This window comes from Gouania willdenowi, chromosome 20 (genome assembly GCF_900634775.1).
Source record: "Gouania willdenowi chromosome 20, fGouWil2.1, whole genome shotgun sequence".
Classification (NCBI taxonomy): Eukaryota; Metazoa; Chordata; class Actinopteri; order Blenniiformes; family Gobiesocidae; genus Gouania; species Gouania willdenowi.
In genome coordinates, this window is record NC_041063.1 from 22994829 (window position 1) to 23016935 (window position 22107).

At 35.2% G+C, this 22107-nt stretch overlaps 1 protein-coding gene across 2 annotated transcripts in view; it reads left to right on the forward strand.

Moving 5' to 3' along the window:
* The window catches only part of ctnnd2a (catenin (cadherin-associated protein), delta 2a), a 350952-nt gene that overhangs the window by 34614 nt on the left and 294231 nt on the right, over positions 1–22107 (forward strand). For both annotated transcript variants that reach the window (XM_028434803.1, XM_028434804.1), the window contains exon 2: positions 19950–20080. In XM_028434803.1, the coding sequence (XP_028290604.1) occupies positions 19952–20080 (129 nt within the window). In that variant the 5' untranslated portion in view covers positions 19950–19951. The remainder of the gene's footprint in view (positions 1–19949; positions 20081–22107) is intronic.

Sequence of the window (22107 nt, forward strand, 5' to 3'; positions counted from 1 at the left end):
AAAACAAAATAAACAAACAAATAATAAATGTATACATAAATTATTAGATAAATAAATAAAATATAAATGAACAAATAAATATATAACAAAATTGATTCTTATTTTTTTTTAAAAATTACAAATAAATGCATAATAATAAATAGATAAATTAAGTGATAGATAAATAAAAAGATGAATGAACAAAAAAAACATAGATGGAAAAAGAAAGAAATGCCTAAATAAATTAATGGATAAATAAACAAATAGATAGATGGACCAATAGATAAATAAATAAATAAATAAATAAATGAATAGTCAAATAAATAACCAAATGTACCAAATTCAGCCCTTTAAAGCATCCAATTTGGACAGCGATATCATGAATTATTGCGTAAATCTCAAATTCACCAATTTAATTAAACTTCGCCATATTATTAGGGGCTTGCTGTTTCTCTCTATGAATGCAGTCATTTTTAATGAACAAATCTTAAGATTTTTTTTTTTTTTTTTTTTTTTTTTTACAAACGATTCCACAATTTCCTCCAAATTACACAAAATTGGTTACAAAATCAAGAATTTTTTAAGTGAAGTTCTGGCAGGGACTGAAAAAAACAAAAAACAAAAAATGATGTTAAAATTGTTATTTTTCTCACCTAAAATCTGTGGTCCACTTGAGATTAAACTGGTACATATTTGGCCCCTGAACTAAAAAGAGCTGGACACCCCTGGTTTAGATGGACCAGTAGGATCACATCCTTCTATTGGATAGTTTTTCTACTTCTGTATGAGAACGTTATCAGGTACACATCATTCTGACAGGGAGAAGAGGGAAATAAGGGGAAGTATCTCTTCCCATCTTCTTTGTGGTCTCCTCTCATCCCGTGTCTTTGTTTCTGAAGCTCTTATCCTGTTTGTCCTTCACAACCTTAGATCTATTCGCCCGTTGGAGACGAAGCTGCGCAAAGCCAAATTGAGTTGTCACATCTTGAGTTTGCGTCTCACATCTTGAGTTTGCGAGGTGACAAAAATCTTTGCTTTGTTGGTGGCGGCTCTGGCTTTGGGAAATGACAGTATTATTTCAGACGTGTTAATGATGTACGGTGTGCATCAGCCTGCTCATCACACAGTACCTGTGCACATGTTACAATTTTAATGTAATTGGAACATCACATTTTAAGGACGCTAGATTCGTTTTTATTTTTAACAAACTACAAGTTTGCAAATGTAAAATGAGACATTTACATGTAAATTGGTACATTTCAGCTGAGATGAAAGTAACTGATTTGAATAGAATAGTTTTTTTTGTCATATTTAAAAGTTAAAAACAACTGGTACAATGGAATTATTGTGGATTAGAAGTACTCACATTACAATTGCTTTTATGGGTGTATTTGTACTTTTTGTTGTATATTTCTAAATCAGCAATTTATTTAATACTTAAGTTTTAAAAGAAATAATTTGTTACATTTCAACAGGACATTGTGAAACTTCAAAATATGAAATGACCAGACAACAAACAAATGCTGTTTGTTGTCTGGTCAAACAGCATCACATCATAGCCGACCAATCAGATTAAACATAATGCACCAAACACAGCATTGAATATAGTTTATTTTCTCAGTTTTAGAGTTCAAAATTTAGCTATACTTAAAGCCTGATTTTTTTTTTTTGAATTTTAATTGATTTTGAATTTAATTAATTGGTCCCCCGACTCTGAAAACAGGAATATGCAGGTTAGAAAATGAATGGATGAACTAATTGGTGTTTTATTTAAAAAAAAAAAAAAAAAAATAAAGTTAATTTTGACAAATCCTTTATTTTATACAGATGCATTCAAGGAAAATAAATTAATTTCCAATTTTGGGAGATTTGGTTTCTTTTTAAGTTAAATCATCAGATGTTTACTGTATATAAAGGAACCGTGGCAAGATTTATTACCAAACATGGGGAAGGGTGAAAGTAGGGGTGTTCCGATCCAATATTGATCTCGGTCCGATATCAGCCAGAAAACGAATATCGGATTTTATCGGACTGCATCTAAAAGCTCCAATATATATTATATTCTATTGATTCAATTGTAGAATACTGTACATATTATGTTGAAGGTTAGAATTTATGTAACCAATAGGTTAATAATAAATGTTTTCTCATCCCAACTGTTGCTGACTATTGTTCTCTGTTTGAGTGACATCACTTGATAAAGCCTTTTCTAGCATTCCACACTACAAAATAAGTCATTAAAGTATGTATGATTTGTGTTGATATCATATTGGATTGATATAGGTATCAACCAATACAAGGTTGCAATATCGGTATTGTATCGTAAGTTAAAAAGTTGGGACATTCCTCGGTGAAAGTAACTTTTACTTTGAGTACTATTTAATTGAGCTACTTTATACTTGTACGTGTGTATTTTATGTACTTGTACTTGAGTACAATTTCAATCAACAGTACTTCTACTTGAGTACTCTTCTTTACACCTTTGCATTTCAGACTGTAGTTTAATGATTGTGTTCCCTATTCATTATAATACAGCTGCTTTGTGCAAAATAATTGACGTCTTTCGGCTTAAAAAAAGGTTTCTGTAGTAACTTTTACCCTCCCAAAGCGTTTTCTGTTGACACATTTTCCTAAATTGATCAAATCAAATGTGATCAATTGGACCTTGAATGGATCCTTCCCAATCAGATCCTCCTCAGAGCTTAGAAACTTTTCAAAAGCCGTAGAAAGATGACAGGATTTTCCACCACCTGCTCACAGCTTTCTGCCTATGCACATAATACAACATGCTGCATGTTCTTCTTATTTTGTGGCAGAAGAGGAGTTTGAGTTTTTCCCACCTGTCTCCCTAGGTTTTCCTTAATGATTAGATTTCTGACTATGAAAGCAGATATATTTTTTTTTCTTGGATGTCTCCAGAACCAGCACTAAAATCTAGGTCAACCTTGTCCCTGCTTCTTCTCTGCCTGACTGAGCTCTGTGCATATACACCCACTGTATACACTGTATACATTTGTCCCTACTGTGAATAATACAGTACTGTGTTGTTATTGAAGATTTTGAGTAATCAATGCACAAGGCTATTGATATGCTAAGGTTTTATTCATTAATTTATTGACTGTTTTTCACAAAATTTACAATTGACAGTCAAAATATCAAAGTAGATTTTGTGGAAAACGGTTATTAAATAAATAAATGAAACCGTCACATATTATTTAAAAAAAAACTTGCTGGAATTTTTACAGATATCAAGGAGATATCCAAGCAAACAGCACAGGCCTCTGAAGAAGACTGGCAGTTGACAGTCGAAACCTGTCAGTAGATCAAAGTACATTTCTTGAAAAACAGTTATTAAACAAATAAATGAAACATATTATTTAAAAAAAAACTTGCTGGAATTATTACACAGATATCAATGAGATATCCAAGCAATCAGCTCACGCCTCTGAAGAAGACTGGCAGTTTGTCGAAACATGTCAGGAGATCAAAGTAAATTTCCTAACAGTTTTCTGAATAAATGAAATCTTAACATATACAAAAATAACTTGCTGGAATTAAAGGCTATTGATTATAGGCAAACAATACCTGAATAATCACAATTATTCCTGTTGTGTTATTAGCTTCATTGCTAGTTTTGGGCTTTGACTGTTTTTTTTTTTAATTATTAGTGGCAGGAAGCTATTGGTATTCTGCACGTTTTTTTTTTTTTTGTTGAGGAAATTCTACTTCTCGTGTACTAAAAATCACCAAATTTTGCACCAAGGTCCAGTCCCATGCCAGATTACCTCATCTGCAAAAACATAACAATATTCCTAAAGGTGGCACTACAGCGAGCCTCTAAAGTTCAATGTTTTGAAAATTCACAACAAATCAATCATATGTGCTATAGATTTGTCACTTTAACCAAATGTCGCCCCAATACTGAAGAAACTTTTCAACATAATTATTTTTTTTCTTAAACTGTAAAACTCAATGTTAAACTCAATCGATACCAACCTTTTATCCATGGATTTATCCAAAATTGAGCTTCTGCATCAAAGTGTTTGAGATATAGATAATGTAAATATATATTTATTTTAAAATTTGGAGTCATGGTAGATGATGTTTGGTATTTATCAGAGTTTTGTCTAAAAACAGACAGTATTACAGTATTTTGAATTTTGCTCTCATGAAAAATTGGAGTCGATGCAAATATGACATTTTTAACATCAGTTTTTCACTTTCGGAGGCAATAAATCATTTTTAGAAATAAATTACCAACATGCTGTCTCGGTGCAATTTGTGTATTTTTGGATTTTTGTCCTAATAACTACATTTTTTACAGCTGTTGTCTTTCTTTGTTCTTAAACTTGCCTATCTTTGACCATTGCTTGTTTGGGTTGTTCTGTCAGAGTGTACTTGAGATCAGAAAAGCCTCCACATTAGCAAAGGGCACCTATTTATAGCCATCGGTGTTGTCTGATACTTCAACACTGTTCCTCCCCTGAATCAGATGTTATATCCGACTACTCTCTCCAGCTTTAACTGCGCTGCTAACTGAATTATGCATTATTCAAAATGTAATATTAGATGATGCATGGAGGTAAATTAGATCTATCAATCACCTGAGATATTCAGTTGTGCGAGACTTTGGGAATGATTTTTGAAAGTCAAAGCTGCCTTTGGAAATCAGGAGTGATTGGCTGGGGAAATTGAGGAAGGGAAGTGTAATTATTATTCCTTCATTTTCCAAGCTTTGCCTGGTTGTGATGACATTAGCATTTATTAGCCATATGTGTGAGATGAATACAGCTTAAGCTCCTAGGATGCTGCCATGGTGCAGGAAGCTAATAGCCTACAATGAATTCAAAACTCCCAAAGTCTGATATTCCTGTCAAATCTAATTTACTGAACACACTACTCATTCAGAGTTTTAAGGAATGTACAGCGTTGAGTGTTGCTAACCATTAAGACAGAGATGGGGCCACAAAAATGGGATTGTCTGAGCCAAGGGCCACAATAACAACTTTCATATCAGCATTTAGAATAATGACCAATCTGAGCAATAACACAAGAAAGAACAAAGGCTCATGTGTGTTTTTGGAGTCATTTAGTGTGTTTTTAATGTTGTTTTTTATACATTGTATCGTCTTGTAAGCTGTCCTTTTAAGCGTTTTTAGAATCATTATGTATAATTTTGTTGTTCTTTTTTGTATTTTCTGTCATTTTGTATGTATTTTTGGAGTCAGATTTGTGCATTTTTCTTAGGTGGGTGCTTGTTGATGTGTATATTTGTTGTCATTATTAAATTTTTTTTTACCCAATTTGTAATTTTTGTTGTCATTTTTTGTATATTTTTTTGTATATTTGGAGTCAGTATTTTTGTTAAATTCAGTCCTTTATATATATATATATATATATATATATATATATATATATATATATATATATATATATATATTTCTGTTTTTGGTGCCATTTTACGTATTTTTGGAGTCATTAAGTATATTTCTTTGTTCATTTTGTTATTTTAGTTCTTTGACGTATTTTCTGTCATTTTGTGTGTATTTTCAATTCCACTTTGTGTATTTTTGCTGTCATTTTTCATATATGTTTTTCTCTCATTTTGTATTTTTGAAGTCATTATGTATAATTTCTTGTTCATTTTGTCATTTTTGTTGTCCTTTTTGTATTTTCTGTCATTTTGTGTGTGCTTGGAGTCAGCTTTGTGTATTTTTAATTGGTACATTTTTGTTGTACATTTTTTTGTTTTGAGTATTTTTTGCTGTCATTTTTTAAATATATTTCTCCCATTTTGTGTTTTTGCTGTAATCTTTACATATTTTTGGAGTCATGTGTATTTAGTCATTTTCTTCATATACTTTAGTCACTCAATATTAGACTGAAGGCTGCATGTGGCCACCAATTGCCCATATCTGCATTAGAATATCTGATAATGATGTAAAATGTGATGCGGTAGTGCAAAAAACAATGGTAAAATGAACAGTTCTTTTTATTATAGCTTGCATCACCTCACCGGTGGGGAGTCGGTGTGTGTGTGTGTGTGAGAGACATTTTAAGGTCCGTTAACTCTCACAGGGGTCAGGATAGTCCTCTCCAGAGGAGAATTCCAAACATCAGAAACACATGAAAAGGTGTGTAATGTGGAATGATTTAAGAAACATTTGCCTTTCAATGGCAACACGTTCTTTACGCCCTTGTCGGTCTATTTAAGCATATTAAAGCAATGTTTTCTATTCATTGCACAGCAGGAGCTCTTTGTGTGAGCTTTTCCCATTACACTTCTAAAGACTCAGGTTGAATGGTAACTGGTAACATGTGGATTTCCTGTTGTTCTGTTATTGATGTCTAAATCCTTATTGGACTGCTCAGCTTTAAAGAACACTTTGTACATAACAGTGTGTTAGTGATATTAACTGTTGGGTATAAATGTCAATATGTGCATTTTTATTTATTTTTTTGAAGTGCTTTTCCACCAGGGTCAAAAAGCATGATACATAATATTTTTATTAGGGTGTTCCGATACAACGTCTCCTACCACTTCTGATCTGATACCGATATTGCAGCATTAAATATTTTAACCTTAAACATAAGCATGTTCTAGATTAGAATATAATCAATGAAAAGATACATTTTAGATTCAGGCTGCTATAATCAGATACTTGCTTTTTTGTTGCTGATATCGGGGACCAGCGGGTTTGCACTGTAGCTGTTCCCACTCAATGTTCTTGAAGCCAAAATATGGCGCTTAGGGGCGCTAACATCTTGCAATTTTGGAACCAGAGTCTGCGCGGTAGGGTCTGGCGGGAGGAGCCCTGGTAACACGCCCCGCCCATTTAGCGTACTGCCCTGATGACGTACGCAGCCCGCCTACGCCAAGAACATACTGTAAGTATCTTTCCCGCTGGAAGTTCTACCAACGGCTTAGAACAGTTTACTACAGAATAACTCATTTTGACAGCTCAGAAAAGATGGAAAAACTCAACGGAAAAGTTAAATGGTGTCTCAGCTTTCCTTCACGACGTAACTGCTATTCACAAAGAGCGCTACGCAAGATCCGCAGCTGTCAATCATAGTCGTATATGACGTAAAATCCAATTTTTCAACCTCAAATAACTTATTTAAAACAAACCACAGAAAATTGAGCACTTGTACACAATGTAGGGTGATAATAACTAATGATTACAGCAGAGTTTAGGTTTGGAAAAAAAAACATGTGGCGAGTTTTTTAACTTTACAGTTTAACCCGCATCCAATCTGTTATCATTGAGAAGGTGGAATTTATGACCTATACTGCAGCCAGCCAGCAGAGGGAGCTCTAAAAATAAAAGCTTCACTCCACCGGGGAGCTTGTCCCGTCTATTCTTTATACAGTCTATGGTTCAGACACTCCTTAAGTAGTGGAGGAAGGTCATTAGGGGATGAATAACACCTGAGTAGAAACCTCTAGGACATGAGCTGTATTCGAAATGTCATACTAACGCACTACTCATACTAAGTCTGATGTCAAAAATAGTATGCAGTGTGTTTACATTAGATAGTATGGAAAGATTGAGTACGTGAGAAATACCCAGATGTATGCTATATAGGGACATTTTTTAAATACGGACGGTGAGCACATTAGTCATACTCAACTGTCCCATGATGCATTGCGAGCGGAATGTAAAATCGTCCTGGGAGCAGCTTCAAGCTCAAAATCAAACATCTTTTCAAAATAAAAGCATCTCTTGTCTTCCATTAGTTTTTTTTTTAACACTTTTGTAAATGGGGCTCTTGTTTTGAAGTTAACCGGAAGTTTCTCCATTAACACAATCGAGGGTCTCAGAAAATTTCCAAAATGTCCACATGAAATGGGTATCCGCGAGTTTTATGGATCAAATGAGCACATGTTGATATTCTACTTGGTCACTTTCTCACTTAAAATGTTTTCAGAACTTTTAAAGATGGAGAATCTACGGTAATATTTAGCCTTTGTGTGCTTCAGCTTTTTGTCGTTGTTGGTTCAAAACTTGGTGCAGTTTGCAACTCTTATAAAAGGTACTTTTTGTCATATTTGCTAAAGCTGTCACTATGTAAGGACAGCCTTACATAAAACTAGTAGTTTGTGTGAAAAAAACAGACTCATTGAGCCCCGCCCCCTGCTGCTTCTGCAGCCTTTGGCAGATTGCCAGAATGCACTGCGACCGAGCAAAAACAACCAATCAGAGCCAGGATTGTGTTTGATGGGCTGACTGACAGCTGTTGCTCACAGTCTCCACCCCTTTCCCAGAGATAGAGTGCAGTCTTCTTTACAGTGTATGGTCTAGAGGAGTAGAAGATGGAATTGGTGACTTTTCTGCTTGAAAAGTAATTACTTCTGCTTGATTTACATTATGTTTGATTTGTAATTGTTACACTAGGACTCTGTGGTGCATGTGTTCTTGTGCCGTGTGGCTGCTGTAAGTGGCCATGTGTTGTTGCTGCTGCTGAGGTGTGTGCACATTGAGAGAGAGAGAGAGAAGCGCTGCAGTAATATGCTTTTGGAAGTTTGGAGGCAGGGCAAGAGAGCAGTGGGGAGGAAGGGGGAGAGAGGGATCTGAGAGTTGCGGACTGCACCTTTAAGTGGGAATGCCCATCATCATAATATATAGTGACATTTTGATACATCCAAACAATAACCAAGATTGAGTGCTCAAAGCAAACCACCAAATGAAGATCAGAAGAACTGCAATGAGACAAGTGAGTGATTTAAAAACTCGGATAGAGTACCTACCCACGGCATTAATCATATTTGAAACAATGAATCACCCATTTTTTTATGCTTTAGGACATTGATAATCAAAGGCTGGTTCAAATGATCAAACATATGTATCGAGGACAGTAGAGATGTCAGTAAAAATGAAGCCTTATGTCCAAACGTCGGCAGTAATTTCCAGGAGTTGGTGACATCTCTCAGGAGAACCGTAATCAGTCAAAATGACACAAACGTAGTAGGTTTTTATTTCATCGCCCGACTGTTTAATGCAGCCTTGAGGCATAATTCCCTACAAGGAGGATTAAAAAGACAGCATTGTTCTCACGCACAAAAGCTTCCTTAGTGCTATTGTTTCAATTCCCTTTTCTCCCACTGGGGCCAAATAACTGAACAAGAGGTAATCATTTAATCAGCTACAGCTTTTTCTAAGGGACAAAGACAATATGGATGAAGATTATTCAATCTCCACATGAGTAATTACCTAAAGTGACCTTTCAAAAAAAAGGTTAGGTACACGTGTAGATATGAATGTCTCATTTATCAAAACGACCTCTGGAGGCATTTTATCATCACCAATAGGATTTAGCAGAGTTGTGTTTTAAATGTTTATTGACATTCAAATTAATGATAATGTTATGTTAATATACCAGAAAAAATGGATTTTCACATATAAGTGCCCTGTTAGAGCCAGACACGTAAGAACAACCCAAAACGTAACAAGACCCGAATTGTTTTTTTTTTTAAAAAAAGGAAAAAAACTAAAAATGTTAGAACTGATCAATAATGTAACAGATGCTGAGCCCGAAACATTAAAATTAGTGTTATTATATTATGGGAAAGGCAAATACATTTTTCCCCTAATAAATCATTGATCCACTCTTTGATGCAATACAATGATTACACTATGATGGGAAAAAATATTTAGCCTCCCCCATATCGTAACAACTTGTTACATTTTGGTCAAAAAGTTTTTACATTTTGTTACGTTATTGACAAGTTATACATTTTGGGTTCTATTTAATTTTTTATATATCTAAAAATTCGGGTTTTGTTACATTTCAGGTCGTTGTTTCATATTGGGTTCTAACATGCCCTCCATTAGTCTGTATTTTACTGCATTTCCCTCTGTTTTGGATTTAACAATGCAAAAAAAAAAAAGGGAAGAAACGAGGTTGGATGTAAAATTATCTGTGTTCAAATTAGGGGACGGATCTGGATAAGCATAATGCTTTTTTCTGTCGCCCTTTCCGGCATGAAAAAGGACAAAAAAAAGGACAAAAAAAGGACAAAAAAAAAAAAAAAAACAATGATGTGATTTTGCTCTGAATGTCAAATGAATTTCTGTGAATGCAACCATGTCGGAAATGAACTGAATAAATAAATAAATAAATAAATTGGATTTTATGTAGCACTTTTCATAGTCAAAGCGCTTTATATTGATGTACAATATTATAGGAAAGCCTGTTTACTTAAGATTTCATTAACTAGCATGTGGGTGTTTAGTCATTTCAGACAATTTGTAACTGTTTAATATATTTATCCTCATTGTTTTCTTTGTTTATTCATTTTTGCTTAATTATAGTCTTAGTAGCGCCTGTAAATAACCTGTAATTATCTTTCTTTTCTTTTCCATCTATCTTGCACCATTAGAGTTGTCTCTTAAATAAAAAGCACTGTATTCTATTCGATTCCATTCTATTCTATATGTAGCATCCAAACTACCACATTGAGTTTCTGATTGCACTCTGGGCCTGAACAAAACGTGGACTAAGGTTTGTACCCAGTACAAAAAAAGCGTAGCAGACTCGCAGCAGCTGGATTACAGTGAAAAATGACCATAAACGGATGTAAATCCACAGATATGCAGACATGGAGCAGTGAGAAGGTGTTTTTATATGGTTGTAGAAACTCACAGGAATGCAGTGAAACTTTATCACAGGGAATACGACGGAAATAATGTAAATTAGACTTAGAAAGCGACTTATACACTGGTGTGACTTGTTGCGAAAACATGTTGGATACATTTTTCTTTCTCTCCCATAAGTACATCATTATGCCAGCTTCACTTGCAGTATTTCCTCTGTCTACACTTATAATTTATGTATTCATTCATTTATTGTCTGACCCACTATGTTTCCTAACGTGTCTTCACTTCTTTGTTCAGATGCGTACAAATGTTTTTTAAAAAGCTATTCCTCTCCAGATTATACCCATGTTTCTACTTGAGCACATTGTTATATTTCTCCCTTGAATGCTTCTAATGATAATAATTACTAAATTGATGATAAATCATTGGTCAAATTGCGGCGCTGGTCTGCAGTGAATGTGAGCACATTTGGTGTATTTACACTTGTTGTAAGCACAGTCTTAATTAGCAGGATCTGCCTGAGAATTGAGACTAATTTCTATGAATGGTGCTTTTCTTCATTTTGAGGAAACGGTAAATTAGTGTCAGTTACAGATAATGGATAATTAATAGAAATTCAAGTTGTGAAAATTACTCAGTCTTTTCTGATTGTGAAAGTGTTGATGTATATACAGTATATATATATGTGTGTGTGTGTGTGTGTGTGTGTGTGTTACTTTAGAAACTCTTAAATTGGAAACCTTGCTTTATATTATGGTATTTGGGTTTTAATGTCATTGTTAGACTTTGTTGGATGATTTGTGTTTTTCACAGTTTAGTTGGATTCATACCACATTATTTCACATCCCCTTCCTTTTATCAGACACACACACACACACACACCTACACACACACACACACACACACACACGCACACACTCTCTCCCCACAAGCTGCATGTCAAAGCTTTGTAAATATTTCAGCAGTATCATTTCATGTGAAGAGAAAGGAGCCCACTTTTGATTGCTTCTCTGCAGAGCCACCCACACTGAGACGCGGGGGACAATTGTTTCCAGATCACGGAAGTTATCTAATACTGTATTAGTGCATCACGGACCGAAGGAAAGTTTAGAATAAAGTATAAAGTGACAACAAACCAAAGTATTTTTGCCTGATGAACAGATTATTAAGTAGGGGTGTGCATTGCCATGGATCTGACAATACGATTCACGATTTGCATACAATATATTCCGATACTCAAAAATACGATACACATCACTATATATTGCGATACCAATAATTAAAAAATGTAAGTCCAAAATGGTATGAAATACAATTATTATTATTATTTTTTTTTTCAAACTTGCTGCAAAAAGTAAATGTATGAATATAAACAAGTGAATATAAAAAACAATTGGGTTCGGGTTAGTTTATCAAACTGTCAAATTACATTTTTCAAAAAAGTTTAACTTTTGCGCCTTCTAAGTTATTACATTATATATATATATATATATATATATATATATATATATATATATATATATACAGTATATATTAAGTAGCCACATTTATAAAAGTGCCCAGTATGTTTTATGAATATTAAGCAATCCAGTGACCGGGCGTTTACGTTCTATGCATATGTTAGTGCTATTAAATTGTTTTATTGTTAAAAAATGTGATTTAAAAAAAAAAAGGATTTGGACATTTTTTGGATCAATACGATAACTGCGCCATGAAATACCGCAATATATTGCTGAATCAATTTTGTCTTACACCCTTTTCATTAAGTGTACAGATTCTGAAGGCCTCAAGGCACTTTTTTAATTCAATTTTCGAATGAATCACTCACAGTTTCTTGCTTTTCTGAAAACATCTTTTTAGTTGTAAGGGGATAAACAGTGATGTCGATCAAAAATAACAGCAACAAACGTGAAAAAGAACAAAAAAGGAGGAGGAGGGAAAGGGAGGTCAGAAAGCAAACCAGGTCATTCTGACAAGCTGTGCATTTGGAGAACAGACAGCTGATGGGTTAAAGGCTAAAGGAAAAGGACACCTCACAGAACCTCACTGAACGCTTTGTGCATATAATGGATGTAAATGTCTGTGCGTGTTTGTGTGCTTGCTGTTCTGGAATGGAAAAAGTTTCTTTTTTTCTTTAAGTTCAAGAGCTTTTCTGGCCTGGAACAGCAGGATTATTAACTACCGTTAAGACCTGACAGAAATAATAATAATAACCTGTCGGGGTACACTAATGATTGGCGTGCTTTAGGTTTTATTGTAGAAGTTTGATCGACGTTTGCAGGTAGGGGGTACAGGATATGAAGAAACCTGTATAGAAAGAACATTTTCTTTTTTTGTTTTAGAAGTTTGTATCTAATAATGCATATGTGTCAAACTCGAGGCTCGGGGGCCAAATCTGGTCCTTCAGATCAGCGATTGTCAGACTTCTTTGGCTCAATTTCCCCCTTTCTTTTATTTATGAATCTAAGCACCCCCTTTGTCCAACTACAACTTGTTGCTTAGAAAACTATTTAAAAATAACTATAGAGCATAATGATGGAATGGAAGAGTGATCACACACTTTAAAGAATCCCATTTTGTAAATAAGTAGAATTTATTTTTAGAATTAGTTTTTGATGTTTCAGCTCAGATATTTTTTTCTTTACTGCATTTTAGTTGAACTAGAAAGTGAAAGTATAGAAATTGTTGTTTAAGACTAGATGTTTTTAATAAAAATAAATACACTTCAAAAAATGTATTTTCCAGAAATTTCAGGTGACCCCATTTAAACGTCAGGCGACCCCACATTGGGTACCGACCCCAAGGTTGTAAAACACTAATTTAGTGACTCTTGTATAGATTTATTTCTATAGTTTTTAACATTTCCGCCCACCTCATGCCTGGGGTGGGACCAAGACTGAGACTTTATTTGTTAATTTTCCACTCTCTCTCACTCTCTCAAGTACCCCCCGTAGTTCCATCGCGTACCCCTAGGGGTACATTTACCCCTATTTAAGAAACACTGCTTTAGAGCATCAAATTTGGCCTGCTCGAGAAAGTGAAAAATAATAGAAAAAAACATGACACATTTTGTAAAGTACCAACTAATTCAGTTGTAGATATCTCAGCCTCTTCAAATACAAAAAATCAATTAAAAATTAGGGATCGACCAATATGATTTTTTTTAGGGCCGATGCCGATGCCAATTTTTTTTTTTCCATCAGCCTTAGCCAATGACCGATATGGACTGCTGATTTTTTGAGCCAATATTTGGAGCCGATATTACTTAAAAACCGATGCACGTAAAAACTGCAAAAATTGGCCAATAATATCGGTCTATCACTATTAAAAATTCACAATATTTGCAGAGCTCAGTTTTCCAGTTGTTTTATTGCATGTCGCTAATCTCAAATTCTCAAAATCAGGGAATTTCAAAGTCAAGATCCTGCATGGACCAATATACTCACATACTTTATCATTTATATATCATTTATAAGTGCAAATCAGGGAATTAACTCACTCAGTACCATTGCGTTTTATCCCGGAGATTACTAGAAAACACCCTGGCAGAGGTCCCTCATTAATATCTAACCTGTAGTGTGATATAGTGACCAACTGTGCCCTGAAGGTGGCAGCAGCGCACCTTTAGATGATAGATTAGCCACTGATGCTACCATTAGCTAAGGAGGGAGATACAAAATACAGTAAGCAAAACATTCAACTCTGATCCAGATAGCACAATAATAATAATTTTGCCATCAAAATGGATGTTATTTTTCTTTTTTTTGGAAGGAAACCAATGTTCAGATGTTATAGTTTTCAAAAAAAAAAAAAAATGCTGATGAAAGTAGAGACTTTAATCTTTCAGAATCAGATTTCAGATTGTTATCATACTAAATATTCTGTGGGTCTTTAAGAATCAATCAAAATGCTCTAAAACGGCTGACACTGAGTGTGGTAGAAATTCTGAAAATGGCTGGCACTGAATGAGTTAATGTTGAAATTGCTCTTTTTTCCACCTGTGGCTCATTTAAGTTCAAACTGGTCCATATTTGGCCCCTGAACTAAAGTGAGTTGGACAACCCTGCTTTCATGCATTGTTTTTGCTGATGTCTGTGTGAGAAACTGAAAGTTGTCGCTGTGCCAAATGAAATGTCAAATCTCTTCTCCTGAATAGCATGAGAAGTCGCACACAACTCAAACCAGCCAGAATGTGCTGCAGTTAAACGCGTCCCCAGAGTTACAAAAGCCCCTTCATAGCCGAGGTTCCTGTCGCATTGTGTATTACAAGATCTAACTCTTCCTTTCGACTGTATATCTGCCGACAATGGCTGGGGAAGAATATTGGGATGCTTTGGTTGTGTGACATTTGATGGCAGATGTTTTGGCACCACTATCTCACCAGCAGCCTGTATGCAGTGAGCAAACTTAGCAATTTTCCCCGAACAAAAGACCTGCTGGACGCGAATAAAAGAGGATTGGGCCTGTTCTGTACAAGATAGCTGCTGTCTATGGACCATAAATGCTCCATAATGGCGTGTATTGTAGAGTACAGTGTCTTCAAAATTGAATTGCAGCTATATTTGGTTGGCTTTTTGTCCTTTAGTAATTTAGCTTTACACGAAACACTGATCCTAGTACCTCAGATCAGTCTGCACTCGTCTTATTTTATTGTACTGGCTTTTTTTCATTATGTATTGTTGATGAGGTGTTAAAAAAAAAGTAATAGGAAATCAGAAATACAAGCCGCACTCATTAATTTTGTCCCTGTCACTTCACATTATTATTATCGTAAATTTTCAGAACATAGATTTAATCATGTTGTTCTCTGGTTTACTTCGGGTTAGGGCTGGATTTTTTTATTTTCTTGTCTAGACATGGGGAACTGGCAGGAAAGTATTAGTGGTAATACAAAATGACTCCAGAAATATACAAAATAATAAAAAAAAAATAAAATTACAGAAAAATGCACAAAAGGCAACTATAATATTCAGAATGGCTCCAAAACAACAACAAAAATACACAAAATGAGAACAGAAATGGACAAAATGCAATTAATTATACAAAATAGCAACACAAATACATAAAATGACTTGAAAAAAGCTGAAATCAACAACAAATATACACAAAATGACTCACAAACCAGCACAACACGAAACGTAGACAAAATGAAAATAAACAAAACAACATTTAGACATTAGATATACGAAACAAGAGAACTCAGAGCGCAAACCTCTGCCACACGTCAAATATTCACTTCGCCAGATTTTAGCCAGATTAGCAGATTAGCATTTGGATCTTTTTCAAACTGATCCAGAATCAGTATATTGATCCAAAATGTAGGAATCTTCCATGGCGCTAGGTCTATATTTGATTAAAAGACTTAAAACAAACAAACGCCATGAAAAATTCTTATTTTTGGTGGTGGTCTGGTGATACATAAAAAATATTGCCTTTTTGCGTAAGATAAAATTCTCGATATATCGTCCAACCTTGTTCCAGGTGCTCTAGTTCTCTTCAGGGGGTTGAACTAACAACCTCCCTGGATTAACAGCGTAGAAATGACAGCAACGCGAAGTTATTAGAAGAACAAATCCCAACTAACTGTATTTATATTAGACAAAGATGATTTAATCTTCAGTTTCAGTTAAATGCTTTATTAATATGTCAAAGGGTTTAGAATGAGTGGGCGCGTTCTCCCTGTAATTGAACATAATCGTGCCTATCCTACAGTATGTATGCGTGTACGTGTTGTGGTCTTTGCTGGTGTATTTTTTTGCCGCTCCTACTGGTGACTCAGCTCCCGTCAGAAGGGGAGATGCCAGACACAGAGGTGGCGTTTGTGAGTAAAAAAAATGAAAATTACCATCTGTGAGACATCACACCAGCATGTTTTATTTACCGACACCACTCTGTCCAGCCTGCTGTCTGTATACTGTGGAACCCACGGACTGGATGATAGACACGCCGACTGGATCCTCACTCAATTCCTGTCTGGCTAGAGTGGTTTTCAATGGCAAGCCTTATGAATAAATATTTAATTTTAGTTTTACAAATACTTAGAATTATTGCTGCTGCGCAACAAGCAGAGTGTAGGAAGGTACATATATATATATATATATATATATATATATATTAAAGGGTGGCATTTTAAACTAATTTCTGAATAATCAACAAATATGTCAAACACATTAATTCACAACTAATTCATAATGGAACATCCTGAGCTAATTATCACATGAAAATATCACCTGTAGCTTCACTAATTGACCAAGCCAGTCACCTGTGTGTAAGACAGCAGCCGTTAACGTTTAAAGGCAGATTTGAAACGAATAAATACACGTATTGCACCGAGACCAGCGACCACTATTCTCAACTGGTGGGTCGAGACCCAAAAATGGGTCGCGGACAGCTGGTCAAAAATAAATAAATACTTAATGTCCCTCATGTTGGACTTATCTTTTATTTTGAAAGAAATGTTACTTTTGATAGGCATACTGTGAAATTCATGTTGCACAGGAAAATATATAGATTCGTGTTTTTTTAAAAAAAAAGTTTTTAACAGCTATTTTAAAAATAAATAGATTTGGTTGGTCTAATTAAAAGAAAAAACAAAAGTGAGAATTTGTTTCCAGTCAAATATGTTGATGCGCTGATTTTCCTATGACTCTGATGCACTAATTTTGGATGAATCAAAAATCTGTGTCGATCGTTTGTGTACGACGGTGTAAAAATCAGCTCTAGCAAATTTGGTGTCAATTGAGCAAAAATGTCGGCAGGCAATTGATTTAACACGTTTTACGTTTTGATAAAAGTTACAAATCTGTAGCACATATGGTTAACTTGATTAGTTGGGAATATTCAAAGTTTTGAATTTTAGAGGTTTGCTATATCCCTAAAAATGAAGGGCTGTAGAGGGTCTGTGTTAAACTACAGTTTACAGCAATCATTAAATAAATACACCATAAGAAAAGTTGAGACTTGCACTAAATTGTGAAATAACAGACTCTGATATTAAATCCCTGTCTGAGTGGGATTGCGTATCAATGAATTTTCATACTTGAGGTTCTTTCCCTCCAAAAAAAGATGAGCAATTTTTTTTTCTTTGACTATTATTCATATTTCTCGTTCATTCTCTCTGTCTGGGGAAAGAAAAGTCTGTTATGTTGCAAATATGGCTTAAAAAATGCCACGTAATTCCACTGGGGAATCCGTGAAATTGTGTATCTTTAGTTGTCTTTTCACTGGGAATGTGTTTAAAGAGAACACTGCTCTTTACTGTTGTAAAGTATAAAGGTCACAAGGACTTGAAGAAATGGTAATATATTGAATTAATGCAATAGGAGGTGTTAAAGAATGAGCTTAAGCAGTTACCTTTATCTATTGTTGCATTAATGGCTTCTTAAATAGCTCAAGTGTCAAATGGTGCACGTATTGTTCCTTTTGTATCTCGACCTTCTGATGAAGTGCTTCCAGTTGATGAGTCGAACTGCTTTCAGTTGGATGCTAATTTGTTACAGGTGGTGTGTGATGGGAATCAGGGAATACCATCCCTTGTGGCATTTCTTTAAAAAGCGTATACCTGTAAGAAACGCTCTCCGATAAATCCACCGACGCCCTTGTCGTTGCACCGAACAGTGCAATTAAAATCCTGATAAGTGGGGCATGACATTTTAACAAGTCTACGAGGACCCCAGTTTAAGCGCCAAACTGTACGTGACACAAGTGATGAGTTGAATAATATGTATTCTTCAGAATATCAGGGTTTAGAAAGTAAACTTTAGTTTTCTTTGGCGTGGATAAGTCCAACTCTCTCCAAATGTTGGTATTTCAAACTCTATTTTTAATATTTTTCCTTCATAATTTGATTACCGTTAAGCATTTGTCATCTTTTTACATACAATATTGTCTATGGTATTATGGATCGTATGATGATAATTAGAGTGTTTACTCTGGTACATTAAGAATAGTTCTATTAATGTACGTTCCCCCCTTACAATTATTATTTGATATTTAATTAAAAATATTTTTTTCACAAATAAATTAAAATTTATATTCAGAATTGTGAATTTTGCCTTGGAAGAAAATGATCCTGTCGAAAAAAACTACATCTCTAGATGTGGTTTTTCCAAATCACATCGCTTGGTGAGTGATGATACATCGATCTTTATCAATATGTCAAATGGTTAATCTATCAATGATCAATCAAAGAAATGGAAAGTCAAAGCATTGGTCATTAAATCATCGTCATCATAATGATAAATAAATAATAATAAATTGTTTGGTATTTTTTTTGCTTTAGGTAAAATGTTAAATGCATATGACATTAAATCAATCAAACGCCCTGAATTAAATCGTGGAAGATTTTGTGATTTTATACCGTTGTCCAAATAATCAATGATATATCATCAAGAAACTGGTTATTTACACAGCAGTGAAGCATCATTGATTAGATCATGGGTTCTCAACCTTGGAGTCAGGACCCTATGGGGTCACCAGATGCCTTTAAGAAACTGAAAATAATTTTTGAACTATCTGAGCCCAATTTTGCTTATTTTTACTCTTTTTCTGCCACTTTTTTTTTTACACCAAACTTGCCATATTTTAACCTATTTTCATCACCTTTTAATGCATTTTTGCTACAATACTCCCATTTCTGTCAAATTTTCTCCCTTTTCTGCACATGTTTTCAATTTAAAGACATTTTCGGCACTTATAAACCCTTTCCACCACTTTTTCCACCTAATGTCGTGTATGTTCACCCATTATTGTCCCTTTTAACCTCTTTTCACCATATGTCATGGTTATTTTTGCCAACTTCACCACATTCACAATTTGTCATGCCCATTATTTACCAGTTTTACAAATCGTTCCTACTTTTTAAATGACCAAAAAAAAAAGTCCCCAAATTTCTGCCTTTTTTAAGCCAATATTTACACTTTAAATTTTTTCCGCCATTTTTGGTCACTTTTAACCCATTTTATCTCTGATTAAAACAAGGATTTATATCTTTAAGATGACTATATACTATGGCGCAAATAATAATAAACCTTGTGGATAACAGTGGATATTATTCAGATAAATAAGTAAATAAATAAATGTGGTTATCACAGATTCATAGAATAATGGACCATCATTTTGTTGACTTTATTGATGGACCCCAAAAATCTCTTCCCTTTGGTCCCCCTTATAGATGGTCCTATCTCCACATTCTTGTCTGTGTTTGATCAACTACAGGCACGGTGGGGGTCCCCAGTCTCTGGCACCTTTATATTGGGGGTCACAGACTGAAAGGGATGGTCATTATCTTGTTGTGACATGGTTGAGGTTTTTTTAACGTGACAGTAACACAGATTTTCTGATGTGTGTGCGTGTGTGTGTTGTATACAGCGATGCCGGTCCCTGATCAGCCTGCTGAGCAGGAGAAAGGAGCCATGGTTCCTCCTGTGATTCCGTCCTCCAATGGTGACAGATCTGAGACAGAAACGACCTCCTCCATCCTGGCGTCTGTCAAAGAACAGGTAGGAGCTCACTGCGGCGTGTCCGTGTGCGCAAATACAAAACCTGTTACACTTTAACAAGGCAGAATACTTTTGGTGTCCATGAAGCTTGGCCTTTTTGTATCACTATTATGCTTTAGAAACCCCGAAAACATCAAAAGCCTCATTATTACCGTGGAACACCAGAGGGTAATAGTTGTACAGTTCTTTTTCTTTTTTTTCTGACAAATTCGGACGTCAATAAGAGGGCTGTTATAATACAGACAGCTGCTTGACAGGCTATGTTGGTTGGAAAGCGTTTGCGCTCCAGTTGAGTGGGCCGTGACGCTCATGTCTTCTGGTTAGCAGGAGTGACTGGAAAGGAGCTATCAAATTAGCAGAAAGTCACAGTAGCTTGTTTTAATGTGAAGGGAAGAGAAGTGTGTGGAAGATGACATTAAGTGGAGTGATAATTGCAGGAATATCTCAATATTTTTTCTCAAAATGGCGATATACAATATAAATCTTGATAATTATAATTCAAACAAAGTGAGACCAGAAACACAATTCAGGGTTAATTTTGCTGATGTAAAATGTCGCACAAGCTCATTTATTAACAGCTGCACAGTATGTTCCACTTTATTCTTTTTCTCCTCTAAGGGACAGCACGTGTGAGTGAGTTCTGTATTGTGGATTGTTTAGGGGAACATCTGGGTTAGCAATGCATCTATCTCTGCTTTTCATGCTGCCCTGAGAAGTAAAGAAAGCAGCGACTCCTAAAACAAGGGTTTTCAAACAACACCGCTATTGTAATTTTCAATATTGCCAAAATAGAAAACTCGATATATCTTGAATCTCGATTTATCGTCCATCTCTAGATTAAAGTATTGGCACCTCTGGAATTTTTCCAGAAAACATGCAATTTTTCCCTGAAATTGTTGCAATTACAACAGTTTTTGGTACACACGTGTTTATTTCCTTTATGTGCATTGAAAACAAACGAAAAAACAGGGGAAGAAAGCGCAAATTTACACAGTTGTACACAAAATGAAAAAGAAATTGACCATTGTTGGCCCCCATTTTAAAACTATGGATAAATCATTTTATTTCTAGCATGTTACGCTGGTTTAAACTCAACTGTGGCAAGCAGCAGGTGCTGGCAAATACAGAAATCACACCTGACTCAAACTTTGTGGTGTCACACCAAACATGGAGACGAGAAAGAAGAGCCGAGAACTGTCTGAGGACTTAAGAACCAAAATTGTGGAAAAATGTGAACAAACTCAAGGTTACAAGACCATCTCAGGAGATATACAAGTTCTTTTGTCCACTGTGCATAATATCAAGACGTTTATAACCCATGGAACTGCGACTAATCTCCCTGGATGGAGACAAAACATTGACGGAATAATGGTGGAAAAACATCATCCTTAGTCAACTTCCACACAAATATGGGTTGACCTGCAGACTCAGGATGCAAAAGTGCCTCACGTTGTCATCTGAATGAGAAATTCTTTATGGCATCTTGTGTTTTGAAAGTGAAGGTGTTGGTAGCGAGCAGCTCTGTGATCCTGCTAACCTGGATACTTCTGCATTCCCTGGATGGGTGGGCTGTGCTCTTATGTTGATCCCGTTGCTTCAAATATTCATCATCTTGGACACAGATTGATGGTCAGATGTTGCCTCAGAGAGAGTGAGTGTTTGTAGGTTTGTGCCCAGGTCTTCGTCGGTGGTGTTTGTGTGATCTCTGTGTTGGAAAGGGGATTTAAAGCATTAGCTGGGACGAAGTGGATCATTTGATCACTGATTCACAGAGTAACTCTTTAATATTTACTCAGCTACTGGTTTTGCAGGGTAGATAAACGTCTCACAAAGGCCCTCATTTATCGACCTTTTGTGAAAACGGGTTGTAGACATTGTGTTTTTTGTTGTGAACTTGTATATTTTTCTCCCATTTGTGTTTTTGGAATCATTTTGTGTATTTTTGCGGCCCTGTTTAGTTTTGTCCTTGTGTGTCTTTTTGAAGTTATTTTGTTCATTTTGTTTTTTTTGTTCTTTTCTGTTTTTGT